The sequence below is a fragment of the Bos grunniens genome, chromosome 3 (assembly GCF_055505025.1).
Source record: "Bos grunniens cultivar Pamir isolate PY7600 chromosome 3, Bosgru_T2T1.0, whole genome shotgun sequence".
NCBI lineage: Eukaryota > Metazoa > Chordata > Mammalia > Artiodactyla > Bovidae > Bos > Bos grunniens.
In genome coordinates this window covers 335,924-357,407 of record NC_141167.1, presented here as the reverse complement: position 1 = coordinate 357,407, position 21,484 = coordinate 335,924, and the positions used below count along the sequence as shown (strand labels likewise).

The following is a 21,484-nucleotide window of genomic DNA, read 5'->3' as shown; positions in this document are numbered from 1 at the left end:
TAGTAAGGACCAACGGAATCAACACTCCAGCTATGGTAAACCTGTGGACGGTCAAACCCCCATAGTCCTGGAAGGCAAGCATAATGTCCAGGACGGGAGAGCAAACAAACACACATGTCACACACCGAGAAGGAAAGCAACAGTCATCCTCCTCCAGGAGGGAAACCTTTTTTATACCTTGATTTATACCACATTTTGAGCCCCGGAATTCGAAAGACGACTGTATGAGTCAACTAGTGTATATAAAAGAGAGAAAGAGAATAAAAGCAACAAAAAAATAACAAAATGAACACAAAATTTTTTTAAAAAGTTTAAAAATAAATGGAAAAAAAAAAAAAAAACCACTCATAAAACCCAAAAACACCAAGCAGGGAAAAAAAAAAAAACAGTAAATGATAAAGGAAGAAGGAAAAGGAAGAAAAAAGGGCAGCGGAGAGAGAAAAGGAGCTGCAGAAATGAATCCAAAGTTGCAGGAAGCCTATGCCTTTCTAAATGAGCTCGCTTTGGGTCTTGAGCAACGGCCCTGAAGGGAGAAAAGCATATGTGGCACTCTGCTGGCATCTTTTGGTGCTAGGACCCTGAACGCTAGAAGAGTGTCCAGTGAGAACGCATAGAAATTGGGGAGGACCTCGCTGGAGCGCAAAGTTGAGGCAAGGGTTTATTGTTGTCCGGGGAGGGGTTGTCCTCAGGCAGGGGTCTGGGGTCGGGAGACCCCTAAAGGGGAGAGGTTCGGTGGGCAGACATATGTTTCCACACGTGTGTTAGGATGTGAATGGTGAGCCCACGGAAGTCCTGTGCAGCCGGCATTTGTGTGCTGAACTCGGAAGCCCCGCAGTGAATCTCTAGCGGGCAAGGCTGGAAGGCCCAATGCCCCCGAATCACTTGCATCCCGAGCCCTTTGGTCCAGGGGGTCAGGTCGGAAGTGCGTGTGGGGCCTCGTCAAGGGGAATTCCCCGAGAAAAGTGTGGGTGGTTGGATGGCGGGAGTGGGAGTGGGCACGCCCTCGGCCGCCTCAGCCAATGAGGAGCCTGCACGTGCGGGGGTGGGGCTGTGGGGAAGCCCCCAAAGGCCCGAGGGGGCGGGGCCCAGGCCCTTTTCTGGAGCCGGACCGTCTGAGGGAAGGAGGCGTCGGCGTGCAGCTGCAGGTAGGAGATGGAAACCCTCGTGGGCCTTGTGTGCAGAGCCCCGGGGGCTGCTTCTGAGCACGGGGGAGGTGTGTGTCCGTCTCCCTTCGACGTCTTCCCCGGAGGGCAAGGTTGTGGGCCCAGCGCCGCTGGTGCGGATGCCCTTCGGGGACCGTCTGTGCCTGAGGGGCCGTCGCCGGCGCTTGGGCGTCCCCAGCGGGGTGACTTGGCTCCTGGGTCAGCAGGGCTGACGCCTGGCCAGAAAGGCGCCCTGAGTTGGAAGGGGCCGTGGGGGGTGGGGGCTGGGCTTCAGAACCTGGGGAACACCTGCTACGTGAATGCGGCGCTGCAGTGTCTGAGCCACACGCCGCCCCTGGCCAGCTGGATGGTGTCCCAGCAGCACGCCACCCTCTGTCCGGCCCGCAGCGCCTGCACGCTCTGTGCCATGCGAGCTCACGTGACCCGAGCCCTCCTTCACGCGGGAGAGGTGATCCGGCCCCGCAAGGACCTGCTGGCGGGCTTCCACAGACACCAGCAGGAAGATGCCCACGAGTTTCTGGTGTTCACTCTGAATGCCATGCAGCAAGGGTGCTTGAGTGCATCCCAGCCGTCGGGCCATGCCTCCGAGGACACCACCGTCATCCGTCAGATCTTCGGCGGGACCTGGAGGTCTCAGATCCAGTGTCTCCGCTGCCTCGGTGTCTCGGACACGTTCGACCCTTATCTGGACATCAGCCTGGATATCACGGCGGCTCAGAGTGTGGAGCAAGCTCTGAGAGAGCTGGTGAAGCCCGAGAAGCTGGACGCGGACAATGCCTATGACTGTGGCGTCTGTCTCCGGAAGGTGCCTGCCACCAAGAGGTTGACTTTGCACAGCACCTCCCAGGTCCTGGTGCTGGTGCTGAAGCGGTTCACACCGGTGAGCGGGGCCAAAAGGGCTCAGGAGGTGCGCTATCCCCAGTGCTTGGACCTGCAGCCCTACACGTCTGAGCGGAAGGCAGGGCCACTGGGCTACGTGCTCTATGCCGTGCTGGTGCACTCCGGGTGGAGCTGTGAGCGAGGACACTACTTCTGTTACGTCCGAGCGGGCAACGGCCAATGGTATAAGATGGACGATGCCAAGGTGACCGCCTGTGACGAGACCGCTGCCCTGAGCCAGAGCGCCTACGTCCTGTTCTACGCCCGGGAGGGTGCGTGGGAAGGGGGCGCTGGGGGAGGGGCAGCGGCCCCCGTCGGGGCTGACCCCACAGACCCCGGGCAGCCTGCAGGAGACGCCAGCGGCAGAGCTCCTGGGTCGGAGGAGTCCCCGGGGGACACAGAGGTCGAAGGGATGAGCTTAGAGCAGTGGAGACGCCTGCAAGAACACAGCCGACCGAAGCCGGCCTTGGAGCTGCGGAAGGTCCAGTCTGCCCTGCCTGCCGGCGCGGTCGTGATTCACCAGTCCAAACACGGAGGAGGGAGAAACCGCACGCCGCCCCAACAGGAGCACGAGCGGCTCGACCGTCCCAGCACGGACACCCCGCCTCCGGGGCCGAAGAACGTCGGCAACGGCCCTTGTGCCAGCGGGAGGGCCAGAGCCACCAAGGGGAAGAACAAGAAGCCGCGGCCGTCTCTGGGGCTGTGGCGGTAGGTCGGCTCTGACGCACATGCGTGCAGACGCCCAGGCACACGCTGTGTGCGGCACGCCCTGTGTGACGCACCAAGAGTTCCGACGAGGAGCGAGTTCCTCTCGGCCGTGTGCGTGATGCAGCCTCCTGGGAAGAAGCGGGGCCTGGAGTGTGCCCGGGGTCTCGGTGTTCACTTGGGACGGGCTCGTGCCTGAGCGGCTGAGCTCTCGAGGGCTGGCTCTGCTGGGAAGTCGCTGGAGAGGATGGGGTGATGGGGTGCATGAGCGGGCCTGGGCACGGTCCGAGGGCCTCCCACTTCTGCGAGGGTGGGAGAGTCCTCTCGGGATGGGACTTTGGGTGTGGGTTTGCCTTTCGTTCCCCGTCTCCGTTCCCTGGCCGCACCGCTGGCCTCGGGTGAGTGACGCGGCCTGGAGACGCCTCACAGAGCGCTCACAGCCCGCCGAGCAAGGAGAAGATCTCGGGAGCCCTTCGGGGGGCAGGGAAGAGCGGGTGCAGGTCCATGAACCGTCTCCTTCCGGCCGGTCAAGCTCTCGAAAATGGCCCAGACGTCGAGAGGCGTCCGGGGAGAAGACGGGCAAGCAGCCTTTATGGGTGTCTGTCCTTGGGAGGCCTCGTGCTACTTGGCGGAGGGTCCGGCAGGAATGAGGCGGGGATGCGCGCGTCCCCGGCACGACGCTCGTCCGCAAAGGTCCCTGGGGCTCCATGTCCGGTGCAAGGAGTACGCTGGAGAAGCTCCAAGTGCCAAACAGGAGAAGCGATCCACAAGGCCATGAGCACCGCCACCAGCACCACCAGCACCACCAGCACCAACACGAAGGCCAAGGGGAGAAAGGCAACCCAACCAGTCCCAAAGAAACTTCTCCACCAGCATCGCACCGGTGCCTGAGTGGAGATATGTCGCGCCACGTTCATTTCTGAAAGCAAAGGTCCTCCCCGCACTGAGGAAAGACCCGAGCCTACCCTAGATTGTGATAGCAAGACAACTGGACTTCCGACTCTGCCCGTCCTGTCTGGCAGTCTCATCCAGCTGGGCCCCGGGCAAACGCCTCTGGACGCGAGGAGATGCGGCCGGCCTCCAAAGTGCCTGGGGCGGTGGGGAAGCTGTCCTCCCCTAGCTGCTTTCTCGACTGCCTCATGGGCCCGTGACCCGCTGGAGGGGCACCTGAGGCCCCTTATCGACCACCTCTTGCGTTTTTCTTTCTTTGGCTTGGCTGATGGCTTCAAACCCCAAACCCTCCATCAAACTTTGGCAGACCGGGAATTTGCGATGGAACATCTCCGACCTCGAGGGCCAACTCTGGCTCCTGACTGCGCTAGTCGGCGTGGCAAGGCACAGAGAACGTTCCGATGGCTTGTTTCCCCCGCATGGCTACCTACGCCGCACCATGCCCTCCGCACGTAGAGAGGACAAAGAATGATGAGCAGTATCCTCCCCCGAGAACACGAACAAGCGTGCCCTGCACGAGGAAGCGGAGCCACCCACAGTCCGCCCTCATCATCACCACGCATCTTTCCTCCGCCCCATCGTCTCAAATGGACTTACTGCTTGCCCCATCCACACCCTCTGAAGAAGGAGGAGGAGGAGGAGGAGGAGGAGGAGGAGGAGGAGAATGTCGATTGGGGTGGCGGGACAGAGGGAATGGGAAGGTGGCCTTATGCTGGGCGAAATCCGTGCAAAAGAGAGAAAAATCCTGGCTGATCTCGCTTCTCTGTGCCATGGGAAGGAGGTAAGAGGACAGCAAGGGTGTGAGCACTTGGATCATAAAGCACAAAGCGGTAGGCTCCTAGGATGGGATGGGGGGAGCGGGAGGTGGGAGGGGTGCAATAGGCTAAGGAAGAAAACGGGGTCAGGGCCCTTCTTTCCTAGTAAGGACCAACGGAATCAACACTCCAGCTATGGTAAACCTGTGGACGGTCAAACCCCCATAGTCCTGGAAGGCAAGCATAATGTCCAGGACGGGAGAGCAAACAAACACACATGTCACACACCGAGAAGGAAAGCAACAGTCATCCTCCTCCAGGAGGGAAACCTTTTTTATACCTTGATTTATACCACATTTTGAGCCCCGGAATTCGAAAGACGACTGTATGAGTCAACTAGTGTATATAAAAGAGAGAAAGAGAATAAAAGCAACAAAAAAATAACAAAATGAACACAAAATTTTTTTAAAAAGTTTAAAAATAAATGGAAAAAAAAAAAAAAAACCACTCATAAAACCCAAAAACACCAAGCAGGGAAAAAAAAAAAAACAGTAAATGATAAAGGAAGAAGGAAAAGGAAGAAAAAAGGGCAGCGGAGAGAGAAAAGGAGCTGCAGAAATGAATCCAAAGTTGCAGGAAGCCTATGCCTTTCTAAATGAGCTCGCTTTGGGTCTTGAGCAACGGCCCTGAAGGGAGAAAAGCATATGTGGCACTCTGCTGGCATCTTTTGGTGCTAGGACCCTGAACGCTAGAAGAGTGTCCAGTGAGAACGCATAGAAATTGGGGAGGACCTCGCTGGAGCGCAAAGTTGAGGCAAGGGTTTATTGTTGTCCGGGGAGGGGTTGTCCTCAGGCAGGGGTCTGGGGTCGGGAGACCCCTAAAGGGGAGAGGTTCGGTGGGCAGACATATGTTTCCACACGTGTGTTAGGATGTGAATGGTGAGCCCACGGAAGTCCTGTGCAGCCGGCATTTGTGTGCTGAACTCGGAAGCCCCGCAGTGAATCTCTAGCGGGCAAGGCTGGAAGGCCCAATGCCCCCGAATCACTTGCATCCCGAGCCCTTTGGTCCAGGGGGTCAGGTCGGAAGTGCGTGTGGGGCCTCGTCAAGGGGAATTCCCCGAGAAAAGTGTGGGTGGTTGGATGGCGGGAGTGGGAGTGGGCACGCCCTCGGCCGCCTCAGCCAATGAGCAGCCTGCACGTGCGGGGGTGGGGCTGTGGGGAAGCCCCCAAAGGCCCGAGGGGGCGGGGCCCAGGCCCTTTTCTGGAGCCGGACCGTCTGAGGGAAGGAGGCGTCGGCGTGCAGCTGCAGGTAGGAGATGGAAACCCTCGTGGGCCTTGTGTGCAGAGCCCCGGGGGCTGCTTCTGAGCACGGGGGAGGTGTGTGTCCGTCTCCCTTCGACGTCTTCCCCGGAGGGCAAGGTTGTGGGCCCAGCGCCGCTGGTGCGGATGCCCTTCGGGGACCCTCTGTGCCTGAGGGGCCGTCGCCGGCGCTTGGGCGTCCCCAGCGGGGTGACTTGGCTCCTGGGTCAGCAGGGCTGACGCCTGGCCAGAAAGGCGCCCTGAGTTGGAAGGGGCCGTGGGGGGTGGGGGCTGGGCTTCAGAACCTGGGGAACACCTGCTACGTGAATGCGGCGCTGCAGTGTCTGAGCCACACGCCGCCCCTGGCCAGCTGGATGGTGTCCCAGCAGCACGCCACCCTCTGTCCGGCCCGCAGCGCCTGCACGCTCTGTGCCATGCGAGCTCACGTGACCCGAGCCCTCCTTCACGCGGGAGAGGTGATCCGGCCCCGCAAGGACCTGCTGGCGGGCTTCCACAGACACCAGCAGGAAGATGCCCACGAGTTTCTGGTGTTCACTCTGAATGCCATGCAGCAAGGGTGCTTGAGTGCATCCCAGCCGTCGGGCCATGCCTCCGAGGACACCACCGTCATCCGTCAGATCTTCGGCGGGACCTGGAGGTCTCAGATCCAGTGTCTCCGCTGCCTCGGTGTCTCGGACACGTTCGACCCTTATCTGGACATCAGCCTGGATATCACGGCGGCTCAGAGTGTGGAGCAAGCTCTGAGAGAGCTGGTGAAGCCCGAGAAGCTGGACGCGGACAATGCCTATGACTGTGGCGTCTGTCTCCGGAAGGTGCCTGCCACCAAGAGGTTGACTTTGCACAGCACCTCCCAGGTCCTGGTGCTGGTGCTGAAGCGGTTCACACCGGTGAGCGGGGCCAAAAGGGCTCAGGAGGTGCGCTATCCCCAGTGCTTGCACCTGCAGCCCTACACGTCTGAGCGGAAGGCAGGGCCACTGGGCTACGTGCTCTATGCCGTGCTGGTGCACTCCGGGTGGAGCTGTGAGCGAGGACACTACTTCTGTTACGTCCGAGCGGGCAACGGCCAATGGTATAAGATGGACGATGCCAAGGTGACCGCCTGTGACGAGACCGCTGCCCTGAGCCAGAGCGCCTACGTCCTGTTCTACGCCCGGGAGGGTGCGTGGGAAGGGGGCGCTGGGGGAGGGGCAGCGGCCCCCGTCGGGGCTGACCCCACAGACCCCGGGCAGCCTGCAGGAGACGCCAGCGGCAGAGCTCCTGGGTCGGAGGAGTCCCCGGGGGACACAGAGGTCGAAGGGATGAGCTTAGAGCAGTGGAGACGCCTGCAAGAACACAGCCGACCGAAGCCGGCCTTGGAGCTGCGGAAGGTCCAGTCTGCCCTGCCTGCCGGCGCGGTCGTGATTCACCAGTCCAAACACGGAGGAGGGAGAAACCGCACGCCGCCCCAACAGGAGCACGAGCGGCTCGACCGTCCCAGCACGGACACCCCGCCTCCGGGGCCGAGGAACGTCGGCAACGGCCCTTGTGCCAGCGGGAGGGCCAGAGCCACCAAGGGGAAGAACAAGAAGCCGCGGCCGTCTCTGGGGCTGTGGCGGTAGGTCGGCTCTGACGCACATGCGTGCAGACGCCCAGGCACACGCTGTGTGCGGCACGCCCTGTGTGACGCACCAAGAGTTCCGACGAGGAGCGAGTTCCTCTCGGCCGTGTGCGTGATGCAGCCTCCTGGGAAGAAGCGGGGCCTGGAGTGTGCCCGGGGTCTCGGTGTTCACTTGGGACGGGCTCGTGCCTGAGCGGCTGAGCTCTCGAGGGCTGGCTCTGCTGGGAAGTCGCTGGAGAGGATGGGGTGATGGGGTGCATGAGCGGGCCTGGGCACGGTCCGAGGGCCTCCCACTTCTGCGAGGGTGGGAGAGTCCTCTCGGGATGGGACTTTGGGTGTGGGTTTGCCTTTCGTTCCCCGTCTCCGTTCCCTGGCCGCACCGCTGGCCTCGGGTGAGTGACGCGGCCTGGAGACGCCTCACAGAGCGCTCACAGCCCGCCGAGCAAGGAGAAGATCTCGGGAGCCCTTCGGGGGGCAGGGAAGAGCGGGTGCAGGTCCATGAACCGTCTCCTTCCGGCCGGTCAGGCTCTCGAAAATGGCCCAGACGTCGAGAGGCGTCCGGGGAGAAGACGGGCAAGCAGCCTTTATGGGTGTCTGTCCTTGGGAGGCCTCGTGCTACTTGGCGGAGGGTCCGGCAGGAATGAGGCGGGGATGCGCGCGTCCCCGGCACGACGCTCGTCCGCAAAGGTCCCTGGGGCTCCATGTCCGGTGCAAGGAGTACGCTGGAGAAGCTCCAAGTGCCAAACAGGAGAAGCGATCCACAAGGCCATGAGCACCGCCACCAGCACCACCAGCACCACCAGCACCAACACGAAGGCCAAGGGGAGAAAGGCAACCCAACCAGTCCCAAAGAAACTTCTCCACCAGCATCGCACCGGTGCCTGAGTGGAGATATGTCGCGCCACGTTCATTTCTGAAAGCAAAGGTCCTCCCCGCACTGAGGAAAGACCCGAGCCTACCCTAGATTGTGATAGCAAGACAACTGGACTTCCGACTCTGCCCGTCCTGTCTGGCAGTCTCATCCAGCTGGGCCCCGGGCAAACGCCTCTGGACGCGAGGAGATGCGGCCGGCCTCCAAAGTGCCTGGGGCGGTGGGGAAGCTGTCCTCCCCTAGCTGCTTTCTCGACTGCCTCATGGGCCCGTGACCCGCTGGAGGGGCACCTGAGGCCCCTTATCGACCACCTCTTGCGTTTTTCTTTCTTTGGCTTGGCTGATGGCTTCAAACCCCAAACCCTCCATCAAACTTTGGCAGACCGGGAATTTGCGATGGAACATCTCCGACCTCGAGGGCCAACTCTGGCTCCTGACTGCGCTAGTCGGCGTGGCAAGGCACAGAGAACGTTCCGATGGCTTGTTTCCCCCGCATGGCTACCTACGCCGCACCATGCCCTCCGCACGTAGAGAGGACAAAGAATGATGAGCAGTATCCTCCCCCGAGAACACGAACAAGCGTGCCCTGCACGAGGAAGCGGAGCCACCCACAGTCCGCCCTCATCATCACCACGCATCTTTCCTCCGCCCCATCGTCTCAAATGGACTTACTGCTTGCCCCATCCACACCCTCTGAAGAAGGAGGAGGAGGAGGAGGAGGAGGAGGAGGAGGAGGAGAATGTCGATTGGGGTGGCGGGACAGAGGGAATGGGAAGGTGGCCTTATGCTGGGCGAAATCCGTGCAAAAGAGAGAAAAATCCTGGCTGATCTCGCTTCTCTGTGCCATGGGAAGGAGGTAAGAGGACAGCAAGGGTGTGAGCACTTGGATCATAAAGCACAAAGCGGTAGGCTCCTAGGATGGGATGGGGGGAGCGGGAGGTGGGAGGGGTGCAATAGGCTAAGGAAGAAAACGGGGTCAGGGCCCTTCTTTCCTAGTAAGGACCAACGGAATCAACACTCCAGCTATGGTAAACCTGTGGACGGTCAAACCCCCATAGTCCTGGAAGGCAAGCATAATGTCCAGGACGGGAGAGCAAACAAACACACATGTCACACACCGAGAAGGAAAGCAACAGTCATCCTCCTCCAGGAGGGAAACCTTTTTTATACCTTGATTTATACCACATTTTGAGCCCCGGAATTCGAAAGACGACTGTATGAGTCAACTAGTGTATATAAAAGAGAGAAAGAGAATAAAAGCAACAAAAAAATAACAAAATGAACACAAAATTTTTTTTAAAAGTTTAAAAATAAATGGAAAAAAAAAAAAAAAACCACTCATAAAACCCAAAAACACCAAGCAGGGAAAAAAAAAAAAACAGTAAATGATAAAGGAAGAAGGAAAAGGAAGAAAAAAGGGCAGCGGAGAGAGAAAAGGAGCTGCAGAAATGAATCCAAAGTTGCAGGAAGCCTATGCCTTTCTAAATGAGCTCGCTTTGGGTCTTGAGCAACGGCCCTGAAGGGAGAAAAGCATATGTGGCACTCTGCTGGCATCTTTTGGTGCTAGGACCCTGAACGCTAGAAGAGTGTCCAGTGAGAACGCATAGAAATTGGGGAGGACCTCGCTGGAGCGCAAAGTTGAGGCAAGGGTTTATTGTTGTCCGGGGAGGGGTTGTCCTCAGGCAGGGGTCTGGGGTCGGGAGACCCCTAAAGGGGAGAGGTTCGGTGGGCAGACATATGTTTCCACACGTGTGTTAGGATGTGAATGGTGAGCCCACGGAAGTCCTGTGCAGCCGGCATTTGTGTGCTGAACTCGGAAGCCCCGCAGTGAATCTCTAGCGGGCAAGGCTGGAAGGCCCAATGCCCCCGAATCACTTGCATCCCGAGCCCTTTGGTCCAGGGGGTCAGGTCGGAAGTGCGTGTGGGGCCTCGTCAAGGGGAATTCCCCGAGAAAAGTGTGGGTGGTTGGATGGCGGGAGTGGGAGTGGGCACGCCCTCGGCCGCCTCAGCCAATGAGGAGCCTGCACGTGCGGGGGTGGGGCTGTGGGGAAGCCCCCAAAGGCCCGAGGGGGCGGGGCCCAGGCCCTTTTCTGGAGCCGGACCGTCTGAGGGAAGGAGGCGTCGGCGTGCAGCTGCAGGTAGGAGATGGAAACCCTCGTGGGCCTTGTGTGCAGAGCCCCGGGGGCTGCTTCTGAGCACGGGGGAGGTGTGTGTCCGTCTCCCTTCGACGTCTTCCCCGGAGGGCAAGGTTGTGGGCCCAGCGCCGCTGGTGCGGATGCCCTTCGGGGACCGTCTGTGCCTGAGGGGCCGTCGCCGGCGCTTGGGCGTCCCCAGCGGGGTGACTTGGCTCCTGGGTCAGCAGGGCTGACGCCTGGCCAGAAAGGCACCCTGAGTTGGAAGGGGCCGTGGGGGGTGGGGGCTGGGCTTCAGAACCTGGGGAACACCTGCTACGTGAATGCGGCGCTGCAGTGTCTGAGCCACACGCCGCCCCTGGCCAGCTGGATGGTGTCCCAGCAGCACGCCACCCTCTGTCCGGCCCGCAGCGCCTGCACGCTCTGTGCCATGCGAGCTCACGTGACCCGAGCCCTCCTTCACGCGGGAGAGGTGATCCGGCCCCGCAAGGACCTGCTGGCGGGCTTCCACAGACACCAGCAGGAAGATGCCCACGAGTTTCTGGTGTTCACTCTGAATGCCATGCAGCAAGGGTGCTTGAGTGCATCCCAGCCGTCGGGCCATGCCTCCGAGGACACCACCGTCATCCGTCAGATCTTCGGCGGGACCTGGAGGTCTCAGATCCAGTGTCTCCGCTGCCTCGGTGTCTCGGACACGTTCGACCCTTATCTGGACATCAGCCTGGATATCACGGCGGCTCAGAGTGTGGAGCAAGCTCTGAGAGAGCTGGTGAAGCCCGAGAAGCTGGACGCGGACAATGCCTATGACTGTGGCGTCTGTCTCCGGAAGGTGCCTGCCACCAAGAGGTTGACTTTGCACAGCACCTCCCAGGTCCTGGTGCTGGTGCTGAAGCGGTTCACACCGGTGAGCGGGGCCAAAAGGGCTCAGGAGGTGCGCTATCCCCAGTGCTTGGACCTGCAGCCCTACACGTCTGAGCGGAAGGCAGGGCCACTGGGCTACGTGCTCTATGCCGTGCTGGTGCACTCCGGGTGGAGCTGTGAGCGAGGACACTACTTCTGTTACGTCCGAGCGGGCAACGGCCAATGGTATAAGATGGACGATGCCAAGGTGACCGCCTGTGACGAGACCGCTGCCCTGAGCCAGAGCGCCTACGTCCTGTTCTACGCCCGGGAGGGTGCGTGGGAAGGGGGCGCTGGGGGAGGGGCAGCGGCCCCCGTCGGGGCTGACCCCACAGACCCCAGGCAGCCTGCAGGAGACGCCAGCGGCAGAGCTCCTGGGTCGGAGGAGTCCCCGGGGGACACAGAGGTCGAAGGGATGAGCTTAGAGCAGTGGAGACGCCTGCAAGAACACAGCCGACCGAAGCCGGCCTTGGAGCTGCGGAAGGTCCAGTCTGCCCTGCCTGCCGGCGCGGTCGTGATTCACCAGTCCAAACACGGAGGAGGGAGAAACCGCACGCCGCCCCAACAGGAGCACGAGCGGCTCGACCGTCCCAGCACGGACACCCCGCCTCCGGGGCCGAAGAACGTCGGCAACGGCCCTTGTGCCAGCGGGAGGGCCAGAGCCACCAAGGGGAAGAACAAGAAGCCGCGGCCGTCTCTGGGGCTGTGGCGGTAGGTCGGCTCTGACGCACATGCGTGCAGACGCCCAGGCACACGCTGTGTGCGGCACGCCCTGTGTGACGCACCAAGAGTTCCGACGAGGAGCGAGTTCCTCTCGGCCGTGTGCGTGATGCAGCCTCCTGGGAAGAAGCGGGGCCTGGAGTGTGCCCGGGGTCTTGGTGTTCACTTGGGACGGGCTCGTGCCTGAGCGGCTGAGCTCTCGAGGGCTGGCTCTGCTGGGAAGTCGCTGGAGAGGATGGGGTGATGGGGTGCATGAGCGGGCCTGGGCACGGTCCGAGGGCCTCCCACTTCTGCGAGGGTGGGAGAGTCCTCTCGGGATGGGACTTTGGGTGTGGGTTTGCCTTTCGTTCCCCGTCTCCGTTCCCTGGCCGCACCGCTGGCCTCGGGTGAGTGACGCGGCCTGGAGACGCCTCACAGAGCGCTCACAGCCCGCCGAGCAAGGAGAAGATCTCGGGAGCCCTTCGGGGGGCAGGGAAGAGCGGGTGCAGGTCCATGAACCGTCTCCTTCCGGCCGGTCAAGCTCTCGAAAATGGCCCAGACGTCGAGAGGCGTCCGGGGAGAAGACGGGCAAGCAGCCTTTATGGGTGTCTGTCCTTGGGAGGCCTCGTGCTACTTGGCGGAGGGTCCGGCAGGAATGAGGCGGGGATGCGCGCGTCCCCGGCACGACGCTCGTCCGCAAAGGTCCCTGGGGCTCCATGTCCGGTGCAAGGAGTACGCTGGAGAAGCTCCAAGTGCCAAACAGGAGAAGCGATCCACAAGGCCATGAGCACCGCCACCAGCACCACCAGCACCACCAGCACCAACACGAAGGCCAAGGGGAGAAAGGCAACCCAACCAGTCCCAAAGAAACTTCTCCACCAGCATCGCACCGGTGCCTGAGTGGAGATATGTCGCGCCACGTTCATTTCTGAAAGCAAAGGTCCTCCCCGCACTGAGGAAAGACCCGAGCCTACCCTAGATTGTGATAGCAAGACAACTGGACTTCCGACTCTGCCCGTCCTGTCTGGCAGTCTCATCCAGCTGGGCCCCGGGCAAACGCCTCTGGACGCGAGGAGATGCGGCCGGCCTCCAAAGTGCCTGGGGCGGTGGGGAAGCTGTCCTCCCCTAGCTGCTTTCTCGACTGCCTCATGGGCCCGTGACCCGCTGGAGGGGCACCTGAGGCCCCTTATCGACCACCTCTTGCGTTTTTCTTTCTTTGGCTTGGCTGATGGCTTCAAACCCCAAACCCTCCATCAAACTTTGGCAGACCGGGAATTTGCGATGGAACATCTCCGACCTCGAGGGCCAACTCTGGCTCCTGACTGCGCTAGTCGGCGTGGCAAGGCACAGAGAACGTTCCGATGGCTTGTTTCCCCCGCATGGCTACCTACGCCGCACCATGCCCTCCGCACGTAGAGAGGACAAAGAATGATGAGCAGTATCCTCCCCCGAGAACACGAACAAGCGTGCCCTGCACGAGGAAGCGGAGCCACCCACAGTCCGCCCTCATCATCACCACGCATCTTTCCTCCGCCCCATCGTCTCAAATGGACTTACTGCTTGCCCCATCCACACCCTCTGAAGAAGGAGGAGGAGGAGGAGGAGGAGGAGGAGGAGGAGGAGAATGTCGATTGGGGTGGCGGGACAGAGGGAATGGGAAGGTGGCCTTATGCTGGGCGAAATCCGTGCAAAAGAGAGAAAAATCCTGGCTGATCTCGCTTCTCTGTGCCATGGGAAGGAGGTAAGAGGACAGCAAGGGTGTGAGCACTTGGATCATAAAGCACAAAGCGGTAGGCTCCTAGGATGGGATGGGGGGAGCGGGAGGTGGGAGGGGTGCAATAGGCTAAGGAAGAAAACGGGGTCAGGGCCCTTCTTTCCTAGTAAGGACCAACGGAATCAACACTCCAGCTATGGTAAACCTGTGGACGGTCAAACCCCCATAGTCCTGGAAGGCAAGCATAATGTCCAGGACGGGAGAGCAAACAAACACACATGTCACACACCGAGAAGGAAAGCAACAGTCATCCTCCTCCAGGAGGGAAACCTTTTTTATACCTTGATTTATACCACATTTTGAGCCCCGGAATTCGAAAGACGACTGTATGAGTCAACTAGTGTATATAAAAGAGAGAAAGAGAATAAAAGCAACAAAAAAATAACAAAATGAACACAAAATTTTTTTAAAAAGTTTAAAAATAAATGGAAAAAAAAAAAAAAAACCACTCATAAAACCCAAAAACACCAAGCAGGGAAAAAAAAAAAAACAGTAAATGATAAAGGAAGAAGGAAAAGGAAGAAAAAAGGGCAGCGGAGAGAGAAAAGGAGCTGCAGAAATGAATCCAAAGTTGCAGGAAGCCTATGCCTTTCTAAATGAGCTCGCTTTGGGTCTTGAGCAACGGCCCTGAAGGGAGAAAAGCATATGTGGCACTCTGCTGGCATCTTTTGGTGCTAGGACCCTGAACGCTAGAAGAGTGTCCAGTGAGAACGCATAGAAATTGGGGAGGACCTCGCTGGAGCGCAAAGTTGAGGCAAGGGTTTATTGTTGTCCGGGGAGGGGTTGTCCTCAGGCAGGGGTCTGGGGTCGGGAGACCCCTAAAGGGGAGAGGTTCGGTGGGCAGACATATGTTTCCACACGTGTGTTAGGATGTGAATGGTGAGCCCACGGAAGTCCTGTGCAGCCGGCATTTGTGTGCTGAACTCGGAAGCCCCGCAGTGAATCTCTAGCGGGCAAGGCTGGAAGGCCCAATGCCCCCGAATCACTTGCATCCCGAGCCCTTTGGTCCAGGGGGTCAGGTCGGAAGTGCGTGTGGGGCCTCGTCAAGGGGAATTCCCCGAGAAAAGTGTGGGTGGTTGGATGGCGGGAGTGGGAGTGGGCACGCCCTCGGCCGCCTCAGCCAATGAGCAGCCTGCACGTGCGGGGGTGGGGCTGTGGGGAAGCCCCCAAAGGCCCGAGGGGGCGGGGCCCAGGCCCTTTTCTGGAGCCGGACCGTCTGAGGGAAGGAGGCGTCGGCGTGCAGCTGCAGGTAGGAGATGGAAACCCTCGTGGGCCTTGTGTGCAGAGCCCCGGGGGCTGCTTCTGAGCACGGGGGAGGTGTGTGTCCGTCTCCCTTCGACGTCTTCCCCGGAGGGCAAGGTTGTGGGCCCAGCGCCGCTGGTGCGGATGCCCTTCGGGGACCCTCTGTGCCTGAGGGGCCGTCGCCGGCGCTTGGGCGTCCCCAGCGGGGTGACTTGGCTCCTGGGTCAGCAGGGCTGACGCCTGGCCAGAAAGGCGCCCTGAGTTGGAAGGGGCCGTGGGGGGTGGGGGCTGGGCTTCAGAACCTGGGGAACACCTGCTACGTGAATGCGGCGCTGCAGTGTCTGAGCCACACGCCGCCCCTGGCCAGCTGGATGGTGTCCCAGCAGCACGCCACCCTCTGTCCGGCCCGCAGCGCCTGCACGCTCTGTGCCATGCGAGCTCACGTGACCCGAGCCCTCCTTCACGCGGGAGAGGTGATCCGGCCCCGCAAGGACCTGCTGGCGGGCTTCCACAGACACCAGCAGGAAGATGCCCACGAGTTTCTGGTGTTCACTCTGAATGCCATGCAGCAAGGGTGCTTGAGTGCATCCCAGCCGTCGGGCCATGCCTCCGAGGACACCACCGTCATCCGTCAGATCTTCGGCGGGACCTGGAGGTCTCAGATCCAGTGTCTCCGCTGCCTCGGTGTCTCGGACACGTTCGACCCTTATCTGGACATCAGCCTGGATATCACGGCGGCTCAGAGTGTGGAGCAAGCTCTGAGAGAGCTGGTGAAGCCCGAGAAGCTGGACGCGGACAATGCCTATGACTGTGGCGTCTGTCTCCGGAAGGTGCCTGCCACCAAGAGGTTGACTTTGCACAGCACCTCCCAGGTCCTGGTGCTGGTGCTGAAGCGGTTCACACCGGTGAGCGGGGCCAAAAGGGCTCAGGAGGTGCGCTATCCCCAGTGCTTGGACCTGCAGCCCTACACGTCTGAGCGGAAGGCAGGGCCACTGGGCTACGTGCTCTATGCCGTGCTGGTGCACTCCGGGTGGAGCTGTGAGCGAGGACACTACTTCTGTTACGTCCGAGCGGGCAACGGCCAATGGTATAAGATGGACGATGCCAAGGTGACCGCCTGTGACGAGACCGCTGCCCTGAGCCAGAGCGCCTACGTCCTGTTCTACGCCCGGGAGGGTGCGTGGGAAGGGGGCGCTGGGGGAGGGGCAGCGGCCCCCGTCGGGGCTGACCCCACAGACCCCGGGCAGCCTGCAGGAGACACCAGCGGCAGAGCTCCTGGGTCGGAGGAGTCCCCGGGGGACACAGAGGTCGAAGGGATGAGCTTAGAGCAGTGGAGACGCCTGCAAGAACACAGCCGACCGAAGCCGGCCTTGGAGCTGCGGAAGGTCCAGTCTGCCCTGCCTGCCGGCGCGGTCGTGATTCACCAGTCCAAACACGGAGGAGGGAGAAACCGCACGCCGCCCCAACAGGAGCACGAGCGGCTCGACCGTCCCAGCACGGACACCCCGCCTCCGGGGCCGAAGAACGTCGGCAACGGCCCTTGTGCCAGCGGGAGGGCCAGAGCCACCAAGGGGAAGAACAAGAAGCCGCGGCCGTCTCTGGGGCTGTGGCGGTAGGTCGGCTCTGACGCACATGCGTGCAGACGCCCAGGCACACGCTGTGTGCGGCACGCCCTGTGTGACGCACCAAGAGTTCCGACGAGGAGCGAGTTCCTCTCGGCCGTGTGCGTGATGCAGCCTCCTGGGAAGAAGCGGGGCCTGGAGTGTGCCCGGGGTCTCGGTGTTCACTTGGGACGGGCTCGTGCCTGAGCGGCTGAGCTCTCGAGGGCTGGCTCTGCTGGGAAGTCGCTGGAGAGGATGGGGTGATGGGGTGCATGAGCGGGCCTGGGCACGGTCCGAGGGCCTCCCACTTCTGCGAGGGTGGGAGAGTCCTCTCGGGATGGGACTTTGGGTGTGGGTTTGCCTTTCGTTCCCCGTCTCCGTTCCCTGGCCGCACCGCTGGCCTCGGGTGAGTGACGCGGCCTGGAGACGCCTCACAGAGCGCTCACAGCCCGCCGAGCAAGGAGAAGATCTCGGGAGCCCTTCGGGGGGCAGGGAAGAGCGGGTGCAGGTCCATGAACCGTCTCCTTCCGGCCGGTCAAGCTCTCGAAAATGGCCCAGACGTCGAGAGGCGTCCGGGGAGAAGACGGGCAAGCAGCCTTTATGGGTGTCTGTCCTTGGGAGGCCTCGTGCTACTTGGCGGAGGGTCCGGCAGGAATGAGGCGGGGATGCGCGCGTCCCCGGCACGACGCTCGTCCGCAAAGGTCCCTGGGGCTCCATGTCCGGTGCAAGGAGTACGCTGGAGAAGCTCCAAGTGCCAAACAGGAGAAGCGATCCACAAGGCCATGAGCACCGCCACCAGCACCACCAGCACCACCAGCACCAACACGAAGGCCAAGGGGAGAAAGGCAACCCAACCAGTCCCAAAGAAACTTCTCCACCAGCATCGCACCGGTGCCTGAGTGGAGATATGTCGCGCCACGTTCATTTCTGAAAGCAAAGGTCCTCCCCGCACTGAGGAAAGACCCGAGCCTACCCTAGATTGTGATAGCAAGACAACTGGACTTCCGACTCTGCCCGTCCTGTCTGGCAGTCTCATCCAGCTGGGCCCCGGGCAAACGCCTCTGGACGCGAGGAGATGCGGCCGGCCTCCAAAGTGCCTGGGGCGGTGGGGAAGCTGTCCTCCCCTAGCTGCTTTCTCGACTGCCTCATGGGCCCGTGACCCGCTGGAGGGGCACCTGAGGCCCCTTATCGACCACCTCTTGCGTTTTTCTTTCTTTGGCTTGGCTGATGGCTTCAAACCCCAAACCCTCCATCAAACTTTGGCAGACCGGGAATTTGCGATGGAACATCTCCGACCTCGAGGGCCAACTCTGGCTCCTGACTGCGCTAGTCGGCGTGGCAAGGCACAGAGAACGTTCCGATGGCTTGTTTCCCCCGCATGGCTACCTACGCCGCACCATGCCCTCCGCACGTAGAGAGGACAAAGAATGATGAGCAGTATCCTCCCCCGAGAACACGAACAAGCGTGCCCTGCACGAGGAAGCGGAGCCACCCACAGTCCGCCCTCATCATCACCACGCATCTTTCCTCCGCCCCATCGTCTCAAATGGACTTACTGCTTGCCCCATCCACACCCTCTGAAGAAGGAGGAGGAGGAGGAGGAGGAGGAGGAGGAGGAGGAGAATGTCGATTGGGGTGGCGGGACAGAGGGAATGGGAAGGTGGCCTTATGCTGGGCGAAATCCGTGCAAAAGAGAGAAAAATCCTGGCTGATCTCGCTTCTCTGTGCCATGGGAAGGAGGTAAGAGGACAGCAAGGGTGTGAGCACTTGGATCATAAAGCACAAAGCGGTAGGCTCCTAGGATGGGATGGGGGGAGCGGGAGGTGGGAGGGGTGCAATAGGCTAAGGAAGAAAACGGGGTCAGGGCCCTTCTTTCCTAGTAAGGACCAACGGAATCAACACTCCAGCTATGGTAAACCTGTGGACGGTCAAACCCCCATAGTCCTGGAAGGCAAGCATAATGTCCAGGACGGGAGAGCAAACAAACACACATGTCACACACCGAGAAGGAAAGCAACAGTCATCCTCCTCCAGGAGGGAAACCTTTTTTATACCTTGATTTATACCACATTTTGAGCCCCGGAATTCGAAAGACGACTGTATGAGTCAACTAGTGTATATAAAAGAGAGAAAGAGAATAAAAGCAACAAAAAAATAACAAAATGAACACAAAATTTTTTTAAAAAGTTTAAAAATAAATGGAAAAAAAAAAAAAAAACCACTCATAAAACCCAAAAACACCAAGCAGGGAAAAAAAAAAAAACAGTAAATGATAAAGGAAGAAGGAAAAGGAAGAAAAAAGGGCAGCGGAGAGAGAAAAGGAGCTGCAGAAATGAATCCAAAGTTGCAGGAAGCCTATGCCTTTCTAAATGAGCTCGCTTTGGGTCTTGAGCAACGGCCCTGAAGGGAGAAAAGCATATGTGGCACTCTGCTGGCATCTTTTGGTGCTAGGACCCTGAACGCTAGAAGAGTGTCCAGTGAGAACGCATAGAAATTGGGGAGGACCTCGCTGGAGCGCAAAGTTGAGGCAAGGGTTTATTGTTGTCCGGGGAGGGGTTGTCCTCAGGCAGGGGTCTGGGGTCGGGAGACCCCTAAAGGGGAGAGGTTCGGTGGGCAGACATATGTTTCCACACGTGTGTTAGGATGTGAATGGTGAGCCCACGGAAGTCCTGTGCAGCCGGCATTTGTGTGCTGAACTCGGAAGCCCCGCAGTGAATCTCTAGCGGGCAAGGCTGGAAGGCCCAATGCCCCCGAATCACTTGCATCCCGAGCCCTTTGGTCCAGGGGGTCAGGTCGGAAGTGCGTGTGGGGCCTCGTCAAGGGGAATTCCCCGAGAAAAGTGTGGGTGGTTGGATGGCGGGAGTGGGAGTGGGCACGCCCTCGGCCGCCTCAGCCAATGAGCAGCCTGCACGTGCGGGGGTGGGGCTGTGGGGAAGCCCCCAAAGGCCCGAGGGGGCGGGGCCCAGGCCCTTTTCTGGAGCCGGACCGTCTGAGGGAAGGAGGCGTCGGCGTGCAGCTGCAGGTAGGAGATGGAAACCCTCGTGGGCCTTGTGTGCAGAGCCCCGGGGGCTGCTTCTGAGCACGGGGGAGGTGTGTGTCCGTCTCCCTTCGACGTCTTCCCCGGAGGGCAAGGTTGTGGGCCCAGCGCCGCTGGTGCGGATGCCCTTCGGGGACCCTCTGTGCCTGAGGGGCCGTCGCCGGCGCTTGGGCGTCCCCAGCGGGGTGACTTGGCTCCTGGGTCAGCAGGGCTGACGCCTGGCCAGAAAGGCGCCCTGAGTTGGAAGGGGCCGTGGGGGGTGGGGGCTGGGCTTCAGAACCTGGGGAACACCTGCTACGTGAATGCGGCGCTGCAGTGTCTGAGCCACACGCCGCCCCTGGCCAGCTGGATGGTGTCCCAGCAGCACGCCACCCTCTGTCCGGCCCGCAGCGCCTGCACGCTCTGTGCCATGCGAGCTCACGTGACCCGAGCCCTCCTTCACGCGGGAGAGGTGATCCGGCCCCGCAAGGACCTGCTGGCGGGCTTCCACAGACACCAGCAGGAAGATGCCCACGAGTTTCTGGTGTTCACTCTGAATGCCATGCAGCAAGGGTGCTTGAGTGCATCCCAGCCGTCGGGCCATGCCTCCGAGGACACCACCGTCATCCGTCAGATCTTCGGCGGGACCTGGAGGTCTCAGATCCAGTGTCTCCGCTGCCTCGGTGTCTCGGACACGTTCGACCCTTATCTGGACATCAGCCTGGATATCACGGCGGCTCAGAGTGTGGAGCAAGCTCTGAGAGAGCTGGTGAAGCCCGAGAAGCTGGACGCGGACAATGCCTATGACTGTGGCGTCTGTCTCCGGAAGGTGCCTGCCACCAAGAGGTTGACTTTGCACAGCACCTCCCAGGTCCTGGTGCTGGTGCTGAAGCGGTTCACACCGGTGAGCGGGGCCAAAAGGGCTCAGGAGGTGCGCTATCCCCAGTGCTTGGACCTGCAGCCCTACACGTCTGAGCGGAAGGCAGGGCCACTGGGCTACGTGCTCTATGCCGTGCTGGTGCACTCCGGGTGGAGCTGTGAGCGAGGACACTACTTCTGTTACGTCCGAGCGGGCAACGGCCAATGGTATAAGATGGACGATGCCAAGGTGACCGCCTGTGACGAGACCGCTGCCCTGAGCCAGAGCGCCTACGTCCTGTTCTACGCCCGGGAGGGTGCGTGGGAAGGGGGCGCTGGGGGAGGGGCAGCGGCCCCCGTCGGGGCTGACCCCACAGACCCCGGGCAGCCTGCAGGAGACGCCAGCGGCAGAGCTCCTGGGTCGGAGGAGTCCCCGGGGGACACAGAGGTCGAAGGGATGAGCTTAGAGCAGTGGAGACGCCTGCAAGAACACAGCCGACCGAAGCCGGCCTTGGAGCTGCGGAAGGTCCAGTCTGCCCTGCCTGCCGGCGCGGTCGTGATTCACCAGTCCAAACACGGAGGAGGGAGAAACCGCACGCCGCCCCAACAGGAGCACGAGCGGCTCGACCGTCCCAGCACGGACACCCCGCCTCCGGGGCCGAAGAACGTCGGCAACGGCCCTTGTGCCAGCGGGAGGGCCAGAGCCACCAAGGGGAAGAACAAGAAGCCGCGGCCGTCTCTGGGGCTGTGGCGGTAGGTCGGCTCTGACGCACATGCGTGCAGACGCCCAGGCACACGCTGTGTGCGGCACGCCCTGTGTGACGCACCAAGAGTTCCGACGAGGAGCGAGTTCCTCTCGGCCGTGTGCGTGATGCAGCCTCCTGGGAAGAAGCGGGGCCTGGAGTGTGCCCGGGGTCTCGGTGTTCACTTGGGACGGGCTCGTGCCTGAGCGGCTGAGCTCTCGAGGGCTGGCTCTGCTGGGAAGTCGCTGGAGAGGATGGGGTGATGGGGTGCATGAGCGGG

General features: G+C 60.8%; 2 protein-coding genes across 2 annotated transcripts in view; both read left to right on the top strand.

Annotated features, from left to right (window-relative positions):
- Positions 1-10,381, top strand: part of LOC147374749 (uncharacterized) — a 60,008-nt gene extending 49,627 nt beyond the window's left edge. The window contains exon 5 of the mRNA XM_086394579.1: positions 10,372-10,381. Coding sequence (XP_086250705.1) covers positions 10,372-10,381 — 10 coding nt within the window. The remainder of the gene's footprint in view (positions 1-10,371) is intronic.
- LOC147374748 (uncharacterized) overlaps positions 10,042-21,484 on the top strand; it is a 109,623-nt gene continuing 98,180 nt past the window's right edge. The window contains exons 1-2 of the mRNA XM_086394578.1: positions 10,042-11,546; positions 15,218-16,162. Of these exons, the coding sequence (XP_086250704.1) occupies positions 10,385-11,546; positions 15,218-16,162 (2,107 nt within the window). The 5' untranslated portion in view covers positions 10,042-10,384. The remainder of the gene's footprint in view (positions 11,547-15,217; positions 16,163-21,484) is intronic.